The sequence below is a fragment of the Martes martes genome (assembly GCF_963455335.1).
Source record: "Martes martes genome assembly, chromosome: 2".
Taxonomy (NCBI): domain Eukaryota; kingdom Metazoa; phylum Chordata; class Mammalia; order Carnivora; family Mustelidae; genus Martes; species Martes martes.
Window position 1 is genome coordinate 101,077,272 of NC_137889.1, and position 12,118 is coordinate 101,089,389.

At 37.2% G+C, this 12,118-nt stretch overlaps 1 protein-coding gene across 2 annotated transcripts in view; it reads right to left on the bottom strand.

Moving 5' to 3' along the window:
- The window catches only part of EMCN (endomucin), a 102,663-nt gene extending 101,817 nt beyond the window's left edge, over nt 1-846 (bottom strand). The window contains exon 1 of one of the 2 annotated variants that reach the window (XM_080797284.1): nt 621-846. In XM_080797284.1, coding sequence (XP_080653410.1) covers nt 621-687 — 67 coding nt within the window. In that variant the 5' untranslated portion in view covers nt 688-846. The remainder of the gene's footprint in view (nt 1-620) is intronic. The other variant, XM_080797285.1, reaches the window with a different exon arrangement.
- Between the last annotated feature and the right edge of the window lie 11,272 nt (nt 847-12,118).

Consider the following 12,118-nt stretch of genomic DNA (forward strand, 5'->3'; position numbering starts at 1 on the left):
TTCTGAAATGCTGTGCAAAATGTTGTGTGTATATGTGTAGGTATGTGCTTATTTCCGGAGCAAATGTTATTAACTTTAATCAAATGACTCTCCTCTTAACCCGTCCTGCCCCCTCGAGATATTAATATTCACTTCCCCAGGCAGCTTGATCCAGCCTCTCCGTTCATCAGAACCAAAAGATAGTTGGGACAAATATAGGCCAACATCTGCAATGCAGTATTTCTGATTACAGCCTTTCACCCATACTTGACAATCTTGTTATTTCTAGGCTTAACGCCTGAGAGGAACATTTTTGAGAAACAGTACATTTGTAACCAGCATTTTACCCCCAGATTTTTATTCTTCAAAAATGCTGTCATGCATTCTCAGTACCTTTATGGTGCCATCAAATAAATACACAGCAAGGCCACTCCACCAGCAAACATTTCCTTCCCGTGCAAACAAACATCCTCTCCGTGGAGCCTTCTCCATGCATTCCAGGTCAATACCCACGCACCCCACACAGCAAAGGAATTGCTGCATCCAAGTTTCAGGGGAAGGTCCCTGAAGGTAAACTGAGGCTGAGTCCTCTCCCAGTGATTTCTGATCCACCCTGTCAGAGGAATAAGAGAAAACAGTACCTGTGTTGTTACTGCTACAAAGACTGGGCAGAAGAAGACAAAGGATGGTTACTTGAATGAGTTTCATGGTGCTCGTGGATCGTCTTGTGGATCGTCTCAGTGGCGCTTTTCTCCAGAGTCAGACAGGGACAACTCCCTTCCAGCCTGGCAGGGCCTTATTAGCAAATGGAAAAGGTGCGCGGAGTGTGAGCAGCCACTGCCCATTCCCACTTATTTCGGGGGCTCTGATAAAGAACGGGAGGAAATACACACACTCCCTTTGGGAGTTCAGCAGAGAGGAGATTTATTGTTTCAGTGCCTTACAGGAACTTTTTTTTCTCTTCCTTTGGCAGCCACTTGTGTTTTTGTTACTCCATTATTTTGTTCTTCTTCAACAAAAAGGTCAGGGCGGGTTCTAAACAGAAACAGATCTTTCTTGAGAATGGACCATACAGCTTTCTAACTTTTGTTTTGAAAGTGTGTTTCGGAGTGGTTATAAAAAGAGCCTTATTAACCAGAGACTCGCTTTGGATAAAGAGGCTTTAATCACCCGAGGGTTACAGTTTAGAGCAAAATGCACAAGGAATGAACTTTTTTTCCTTCTCTCCAACTTGAAAGCCAGAAGAGCAAAGACCACCTTCTGGAGATCAGTGCCAAACCGTATTAAATAGGTCCTGCTCTGCTCTCGAGTAAGCAAAAAGATTCTTAGGGATGTCCAGTGAGGTTTTTCAGGCTATGTCTAATAGAATTAAGCAACAATGTGACCATTCACTGCTCATTCCTGGCTTTTATTGGTGGAATTCGATGAAGAATAAAGAAAAATTAGTTACACAAGAATGCCCTGCTTTTGGAAACTAGCGTTGGGTATTGCACTGCCCCAGCTGTTGCAGGGACAGTACGTGCCCCTGAGCAGCCAGACTGGATCCCCCTCAGCTCCTACTATGGGACCGCCCTGGGCGACACAGCACAGAGCCACAGCAGCCTTGAACTGTATCCTGGGAGCGTCTGGGCTTTATCTCAGTTGATCTTAAGCTTCCATTAGCACGGTGTATCCTAAGGTATGAGAAAAGCTCAGGAAAGGTTATTTTGGGGGGAGTGGGCTGAGAATGCTCAAAAATTTCTCCATATAAATTAATAATTGCTTCTTCACTTTACACCATTTCCACTTAGGGACATTTTCATAGGATGCTCTAATTGCAAATAGCAAGGAAAACTCCCCCACTCTTACCCTCCACATTTCACTGCTGCACTATGCTGAGGAGAACTCATTAAAAAAGTGGTTAGAGCAAGTCAACTGATCAAAATATCCCAAACACTAGCTTGTTTCTTCCTAAACTATACCAAGTCTCAGAAGAAGCTCCAAGTTTATATTTTGTGCATGAGCAAGACTGGATTTTACCCTCTCTTCTAATTAATTTTCTAAAACAGACTGCCTTTGGACTTGTTACTTTATTTGGCATATCCTGGATAGTATAAAGATAGTAATGTATGTGAATAGTTGTCACATGCGCTTCCCAGAAATAAATTGAGGTGTGGCCATGAATTCACAGTGGAGCACTCACATTGCCTCACTTCCTGCTCCGTGCTCTGCGGTAACTGTGGAGTTCTCAGCACACAGCGTCACCAACTAATGTTGACCACACTTGTTGCTATGCTGGTCCCAAGAGCATTTTGATTTCTCAACCATAACTGCTAGGTATTTCCATGAAAAAGACTAGATACCTATTTCAAGAATGTTTGATAATAGAATATGATGTCTATTTAAAAGACAGGACCTGTAGATAAAACAAACAAACAAACAAACAAAAACCAAAAAAACCCTAAAATTAAAACATAAACTAAGAAAATTCATTTTTAACAGTATGGAGGTTCCTCAAAAGTTAAAAATACAACCACTTTATGATGCAGCAATTGCACTGTTAGGAATTTACCCAAAAGATACAAAAATACTGATGTGAAGGGACACATGAACCCCAATGTTTATAGCAGTATTATCTACAATAGCCATATTATAGAAAGAGCCCAAATATCCACCAAGTGATGAATGGGTAAAGAAGATGTGGTATATATATGTATAAGGAATATTACTCAGCCATAATAAAGAATAAACTCTTGCCATTTGCATTGACATGGATGAAGCTAAAGAATATAATGCTAACCAAAATAAATCAATCAGAGAAAGACAAATACCATGTGATTTCACTCATATGTGGAATTTAAGAAACAAAACAAATGATCATAGGGGGGAAAAAAGAACAAGGAAAACCATGAGAAAAATTCTTAACTATGGGGAACAAACTGATGGTTACCAGAAGGGAGTAGTTAGGTGAGGGAATGGGTTAAGTAAGTGAGGATTTAAGGAGGGCACTTGCTGTAATGAGCACTGGGTGTGTTAAGTGTTGAATCACTAAATTGTACACCTGAAACTAATATTACACTGTATGTTAATGAACTGGAATTTAAATAAAAACGAAAAGAAAGAGAAGAAAATCATTTTTTTAAGAGAGAATTTTAGAGAGAAAGAAAGCATGCACGAGCCAGGGGAGAGGCAGAGGGAGAGAGAGAAAATATTAAACAGACTCTCTGCTGAGCTTAGGGCCAGACTTGGGGCTCAATCTCACAACCCTGAGATCATGACTTCAGCTGAAATCAAGAGTTGAATGCTCAACCAACTGAATCACCCAGGTGCCTGAAGAAATCATTTTTTAATGGCTTAGCAAGGAAAAAAAAAAGGAAAAATAAGAGTGATATGATGGGTCAGTTTTGTTAACAGATCAGCAGGTATTTTTAAAGTAAAATAACTCATTAAAATGATGGTGATTGCCAGAAGAGATAGATCATTTGCATAAAATAGGAATTATATGTATATATGTACATACATTTAATACTTAGATATATTTGCAGATATGTGTATGTGTGAGAGATATTAGATACAGGCAAATTGAACATACAGTACATGTGATGAGTAGGATGTATTACTTAATAAGTGGTTTTTGACAAATTGTTAATCATTGAAATAAACACAGTTAGGTCACTATTTTGCTTCAAATACCAAAATAAAATTTTTCTATGTTAAAAAATTTAATGTGACCAACAAAAGCAAGATTCTAGAAGAAAACATGGGTGATTATTTGCATATAGCTGGGTTGGTGAGGACATTTTATGTATGACACCAAACAGAAGATTTGATCTGTTCCCTTTAAGTCAGGAACACGACAGAGATGCCCACTCTCACCACTGTTGTTCAGCATGGTACTACAAGTGCTAGCCTCAGTAATCAGATAACAAAAAGAAATAAAAAGCATTCAAATTTGCAAGGCAGAAGTCAAATTCTCACTCTTCACAGATGACGTGATACTTTATGTGAAAAATCCAAAACACTCCACCCCAAAATTGCTAGAACTCATACAGCTATTAGCAACGTGGCAGGATACAAAATCAATGCACAGAAATCAGTTGCATTTCTATATACTAACAATGTGAATGAAGAAAGAGAATTTAAGGAGTCTATCCCTTTTCCAATTGCACCAAAAGCCATAAGATACCTAGGAATAAACCTAACCAAAGAGGTATAGAATCTGTACTCTAAGAACTACAAAACACTTATGAAAGAAACTGAGGAAGATACAGAGATGGAAAAACATTCCATGTTCATGGATTGGAAGAAGAAACATTGTTAAAATGTTTATGCTGCCCAGAGCAATCTGCACATTCAATGCAATCCCTATCAAAATTTTTCACAGAGCTGGAACAAATATTCCTAAATTTTGTATGGAACCAGAAAAGACCCTGAATAGCCAGAGGAATGTTGAAAAAGAAAACCAAAGCTGAGGACATCACAATACCTGACTTCAAGCTATATTACAAAGCTGTGATCATCAAAACAGCATGGTACTGGTGCAAAAATAGACACATAGATCAATAGAACAGAATAGAGAACCCAGAAATGGACTCTCAACTCTCTGGTCAACTAATCTTCAACAAATCAGGAAAGAATATCAATGGAAATAAGTCAGTCTCTTCAATAAATGGTGCTTGGAAAATTGGACAACCACATACAGAAGAATGAAACTGGACCATTCTCTTATACTATACACAAAGATAGACTCAAAATGGATGAAAGACCTCAATGTGAGACAGGAATCCATCAAAATCTCAGAGGAACACATAGACAGCAAACTTTTCAACCAGCCACAGCAACTTCTTACTAGACATGTCTCCAAAGGAAAGGGAAACAAAAACAAAAATGAACTATTGGACTTCATCAAGATAAAAAGCTTCTTCACAGCAAAGGAAACAGTCAACAAAACTAAAAGGCAACCTATGGAATGGGAGAAGATATTTTCAAATGACATATCAGATAAAGGGCTGGTATCTAAGATCTATAAAGAACTTATCAGACTCAAGACCCAAAAAACAAATAAGCCAGTCAGGAAATGGACAAAAGACATGAATAGACACTTCTCCAAAGAAGACATATAAATGGCCAACAGACACATGAAAAAATTCTACACATCACCTGCCATCAGGGAAATACAAATCAAAACCACAATGTGATACCTCCTTACACCAGTTAGAATGGCTAAAATTAACAAGACAGGGAATGACAAATGTTGGTGAGGATGTAGAGAAAGAGGAACCCTCCTACACTGTTGGTGGAAATTCAAGCTGGTACAGCCACTCTAGAAAACTGTATGGATATTCCTCAAGAAGTTAAAAATAGAGCTACCCTATGACCCAGCAATTGCACTACTGGGTATTTACCCCAAAGATATAGATGGAGTGAAAAGAATGGGCACCTGCATCCCAATGTTCATAACACCAATGTCCACCATAGCTAAACTGTAGAAGGAGCTGAGATGTTTGTAGGGGAAGGAAGTGAAATGGAATGGGAAGAAATCAGAGAGGGAGAAAAACCATGAGAGACTCTTGACCCTGGGAAACAAATTGAAGGTTGTGGAAAGAGAGGTGTGTTTGGGGTGGGGTAACTGGGTGATGGACATTAAGGAGGACATGATGTGATAAGCACTGGGTGTTATATGGAACTAATGAATCACTGAACACTCAGTAAAAACTAACGCTGTACTATGTGTTGGATAATTGAATTTAAAAAAATTAAAATATTTTTGGCATAACAACAACACACTCTAAGATGAAAAGGCAAATGAAAAACTTGTAAAAAATGTAAAATAAAAATTTGATATCCTTAATATGTAAAGACCTCTTGCTAATCAACGATAAACCAATGACTCTATAACTGAAAGACAGACAAAAGATCATCACAAAAGAAGAAATAGAAGGTTTCACAGAAAACCCTCACAGAAGGTTTTTTTTTCTTTTCAAAACAAATATTTAATATTTTAACTTTACCAGGAAAGAAATTTAAATAATAGGTACTTATCGCTTCTCGGCCTTTTGGCTAAGATCAAGTGTAAATAATAGGTACTTATTTCTGTTGTAGACTTGATCATTTCACAAAGGTGACAAAAAAAACAGTTCTGTGAAATTCAATGAAAAGCACTGGAAATCTTCAGCTCTCCACTTTAATGGCTGAAGATACCACACAGACCTGTACGATGTCATCATATTCATATGTTCTCTTTAAGAATGCGTCTGTTAGTCTTAAGCCAGAGACACTCTGCAGTCCCTGTACTGAAGACAGCAGAGTAAGGGCAAGGCAGAGAGAAGAACTGGGATGCAGCTTTCCAAGCTGTCTTCCTGAAATGCCACACCAGTGGATAGAATTGGTATTGCACATTTCCAAAACCAGATCCATAGTCTTTTCACTGCAGTTTGTTATTTTACAGGTAATATGAAAAGGTTCTTTTCATATTGCCATATTGCCATATGCCATATGCCATATGCCATATGCCATATTCAAATGGGAAAAAAATGTATTCATGTCATTAGAAGTCAAAGAAATGAATATTCAGGAATTGAGATAATACTTTTCGTCTATCAAATATAATTGGTTATATTTTCTGGCAATATCCAATTTTGATAAATGCTCAAAGAAAGTTACTATCTTATTCTTGTGGTATGAACTTTCTGGTTTGTTGCATATGAGAAAAAGAGAAAATGTCAGCTGTGGCTTATCTCTAGATAGTGAATTATGGATAGTTTTTATCTTGTATTTGTGTTTTTAAAAGATTTTCTTGAGGAAATATATATATATCTATCTTTAAATGAATAAACAAAGCCTTTATTTTACTTGATACTTTGTTTAATTCAATTTAATTTTGAGGCAATATTTATATAAAAATTTTGTATTCCAATATAATGGAATGCTTGAATATTTTTTAAGATTTTTATTTATTTATTGAGAGAGAGATCTCTTAATAGAGTGGGAGGAAGAGGCAGAGTGCCCACTGAGCAGGGAGCCCGATGCGGGACTTGATACCAGGACTCTGAGATCATGACCCGAGCAGACACTTAACTGACTGAGCCACCCAGATGCCCCTGGAATGCTTGAATTTTTAGAAAGTGTGTGATTTAAGAAAACTTTAATGAAAGAAATAGGTGAAGAGAGCTAAACCACCCTAACTTGAGAGATAAAAAGATGTTTTTGCTTTTATTTTTACATAATATATCTTCTGTATTCCTTGCCTAATCTGAAAGATAAGCTCTTGTGAAGTTCTGCAAGAGCCATCTCAGAATTCTTTCCAAACACACATTAAGGCTGGTCACTGCCATCTTTGACACTGAAGAAATTGTATAACGAAGCCTCCAACACTGATGAGTTTATGTTAACTCCTATGGTGCTAAGACAATTTCAACTGGCACCATTTTACACCCTCAAATTAAACTTCCTCCCAATACTTGCCTTCTTTTTCTCTGCCAGCTTGTCACTGAATAAAATCATCTAAAATGGAAGGAATGTCAAAAAGCGATCTCATAAACTGGCAAAGAACATGAGTGTTGGGTTCAAATTCTGACTCCCTCCCTTAATCATATGTGTCTTGACTGAGTTACTTGACCTTTTTATGCTTTGGATTTACAAGGGGAAAAATGGGGATAATCACTATGGCAACTATGAATGTTGTTCAGAGAATTAGGTGACAGTTCAGAAAGTCTTCTAAAAGTATATATTGAAACAAATAACCTTAAACTTCTAGAACATTTAGGCTAACAGAAATAATCTTAGTTCAGTGTTATATATTCAGGTTGTTAGCATTTTACACAAGCCATCTCACTCTAGAATGATTAACCAGTTTCCTAAGAAATGGTGCAAATCCCCAAATATTGTTGAGATCAGATTAAATAGATTTCTAACTCCTATTTTCAGGGATTCATTCCATGTTCCACTTTAAGGTACTTTAAATATCAAGTACTTTTTTCAATGGAGGTAGAAACTAACAGCTTACTTTTATCACTTGCCTATCTGAAATGGGAATCATGGAATCTTCTGAAGGTATTGAGATCAGAGCTGAAGACAGAGAGATATTTAGGACCCATAATACTGGAGATATTAAGTCCCCATCCTACACAGCCAAATGGACAATAAGCATCAGTAATGGGCAGGTCTTGCCATTTGGCCTAACTTATGCCAGTAAAGTATTTTCCTTAATTACTGTGTTTCTTTTAAAATCAACTTCCAGTGGCCCCAAACCAGTACTGTTTCCTATTGTTCAAGTGAAAGAAGAAATGACAAGCTTATTCTTGAAGTTTCGAAAGAGTTCATCTTTCACATTCGCCAAAGCTTCATCATAATTTAACTCCTTAACATATAAAGACAGTCCTCTTACCCCAAACTAACTCCTTCATTTGATAGTGATCTCTCTCTGGATCTTTCTTGAACTCAGAACCCTGAGATGGAACCTGAGCTGACATCAAGAGTCGGATGCTTTACTGACTGAGCCACCCAGGGGCCCAAATAGGAATCAATCTCTTAAGGTTTTTGATACACAAAGACATGAATAAAAGCACAATAGTTCAGGGATGAGATATACAAAAAGTTACTGTAATACAGATATTTACCTAACATTATCATTTGTCAGGAATCCCCTTGACAAATGACAAGTGAGCCTGCATGTCAACAGTTGAAATGATTGGAACCCATTACTCTGTGAGGCAGCCCGTTCTTTTGTTCAACCACTCTTCATGTTGAAAAGTTTAACTGCCTTTTCTTCATCCTTATCTTCTTTAAGCACTCTGGAAATCACTTTTATAAGTTGTTTTTTTAATGTGCAAAATTGAGTTGAAGGGTATTTGTTCCATTAATTATAAAGATCATATTAATAAGGAAATGAGATTTTTCTAAGAACTTTTGGGGAATAAAATGGAATGTAATGTATTTGATTATATCTACGAAGCATAGGTATGATGATTTCCATAAAGTTCTGGAACATGTAAATGAACTCAGAAATAAACAGGCAAGTATAAAGTTCTTTAATAGTTTACTTAACTTTCCATTTAGCTCAGTTGTTGCCATATACCACATGACCAGGATTTCTGCTCAGATGTCTCATTTTTGGTGTGCCAGAAATAATAGTGTCTTAGGGAAATATTATTTTCTAATGTCAAAAGATACTCATAGTGTGCTGCATATACCAGGGATTTTTCACAAGTATGCTCACACAAAAGCATGTTCACACAAAAGCATGACATGTAAGTGAGTCGCATCTAAGTTAACTTCATTTTTCACTTGATAAATGACCCATCTAGTTTTACTAATTAACCTATCTAGACTTTACTTCTTTTTATTCATTCATTTTAGTTTTTGTTCTTAGTTTTCCAAATCCTTTTTTGCATTGTTCATCTCGGTGGCCAGTTAGTAATACTCAAAGGAATTTTTCATAGGACCAGATCTGAACCTGTTTAAAAGCATGATGAAGTGATTTATTTACTTCTCCTTTCTAAACTTCCAGTCAGGGGTGCCTCAGTGCCTCAGATGGTTAAGCAGCTGCCTTTGGCTCAGGTCATGATCCCAGGGTCCTGGGATTTAGCCTTGCGTTGGTATCCCTGCTCTCTCTCCCTCTACTGTTCCCCCTGCTTGTGCTCTCTCACTCTCTCTGTCCAATAAATAGAAAAAAAAAAAGTCTTCAAAAATAAATAAAAATAAAATATAAACTTCCAGATAAATGGGGGTTAAAGTTAATTATCTAGAAACTGTGGGCTCCTCCCCACTCCTTTCTTTTTCCAAATAAAGAAAGCCAACTGTAGGCACAGCTTTCGGGTATTCATAGAAACCTATAAACTTAAAGTTAGAAGGGAGTCTCTGTGCTGGCTCATTCCTCTTAATAAACCACTTTCTACACATAACTCAGCTAAAGAGTTACCTTACAGGTACCTGTGTGGCTCAGTTGGTTAGGCAACTGCCTTCAGCTCAGGTCATGATCCCGGAGTCCTGGGATCCAGTCCTGCATCAGGCTCCCAGCTCTGCAGGGAGTCTGCTTCTCCCTCTGACCTTCTCCTGTCTCATGTTCTCTCTCACTCTCTCTCTCCCCCTCTCTCAAATAAATAAATAAAATCTTTAAAAAAAAATAGAGTTACCTTACTAACTCTTTATATTTCATTCCTAATCTTCTTTGGTCATTCCCTTCCAGGATTCTGACTTTTAACCTAGTATATGCTCCTCAGAAGAGACTCTACCTAGAGGTGTTCTAGTTTGGTTTTCTCCTGGATGTTGTATTTCAATTCAACATTCTGCTAACCTGTGGAGAGATTTCCCGGATTACTATGTTCTATATCATCCTATCCTGATTATTGTCAAGGATGAGATCTGTAGCCAAGACTTTAACTGCTTACTGAGTGCCCAACTTTTTGTATTAGGTAGGTTCGTGTGGCCGGTTCCGGCCAGAGGATATATGCAGAGGAACATGTATTACTTCTCTGCATAAAAGAGAAAGTATGAATCTTCTATGCCTTGTATTTCTCTTCCATGGCAAACTTTGAGACCATGGATTCCTATGGTGGCAGTCTGGATCTCTGAGTGACTGTATGGAGCAGAACCCTCAACCTCCAAACCATAGATCTGCTCTGAACTTGTTTCAGCAACACACAAACATTTACTGTATTAAGCCACTGAGACTTCAAGTTTATTTGGTTACCAAAGCCTATTGTGATCCGTGAAGGAACCTATTTATTACATTCTCTTGGAAATCTTGATGTGATAGAATTAAGATCAAATTGGTCATACTGTGCAGACATCATCAGCCTCCCATACTAGATAGCAAACTCCTCAATGGCAAAGTATTTTTCTTGGTCATCTATCTCCATAGGTTAGCAGAATTCCTGATACAAAATATTTAAATTTTATGTCAACTATGTTGACCCCTCACCTCTGATCTTAAACCTTTAGGAAGGTCTTATACTGAATCCTACTTTCTCTCCTCCATTTACCTGCTCCATTTTTCCTGCAACAATAAAATGCAATGGAAGTTTTATTGCTCCAGTTGAAGGCTCATTATTAGTCCAGGAGGTGAGTGGGGAGAAAGGAGGTCCAGACAGTTTTTTAGAGATTCTGTAGGTTTCCTTGTTTTGCTGAGAGAAGTTAGTATGTCATGAAGACTTTGACTTTGGGGGCAAATAACCTTAGATCAGCCATTTTCTCAAGTTAATAAAGCCCTTTAATCTTTAATGGAGAAAAAATAATTTTCTTGAGGAGCTGTTGAAATAATACATGCTGTCATATATGTAAATTACCTGAAGCAGTTGATACTCCTCCCATTCCAGTGCTGTTATATGGCACTAAAATGGAAGTAAGTTTTTCTTTGAGTCTTATTTTACTCATCTATAAAATGACTGTGACAGTTCTTATTTCTGAAACTATGAAGTGGATAGCTTTGTTTTAAAAATTAAAGATGATTTAAATAAAACTATTCTAATACTCTTTATTTTCTATATAAAAATAAGATACTCTTTTCAGTTTTCTGAAAATTAAGAATATGTTTCATAAAGTAATGCAAATAGTTTTAGGAACAGGGTGTTAACAATTAAGAACATGGCCATTATTAAATGTGTTGCATTGCCAGAATGCAAACAATTTTAGCAAAATGCAAATGGTCTTTGCACCAAACTTCTCAAAATAAATCATTTCCATTTCATCACCGAATAGAATTGTTTAAAAATGTTTTCAACTTTATTAAACTAGCATTGACTTAGTGTTTTCTCATCCTGTACAACTAAACATAAAAATATCTTGGATTAACAACAAAGCTGGGACCGAATTCAACCCATCCTTCCAAATCCAGACTTTGGTCAGAGGAAATGACATAGTAATGGCTTTCACAAGCAGCTGATTGCTGCATCACAGCACATTTCCAACCATAGAATTCAAATTTCCTGCTTTAGGAGGTTTTAGATTCTGATATCCAGGACTAACTTGACCCTAGGGCACTGGCAGTTGTGCGCACAGTTATCCATGAGTTTTTATATCAAAATTACTCTATGGAACTTTTTAAAAACATATGTGTTTAAGGGATACCTAGGTAGCACAGTCAGTTAAGCATCCAACTCTTGATTTCAGCTCAGGTCACAATCTCAGGGTTCTGGGATCAAGCCCAGCATTGGGCTTCATG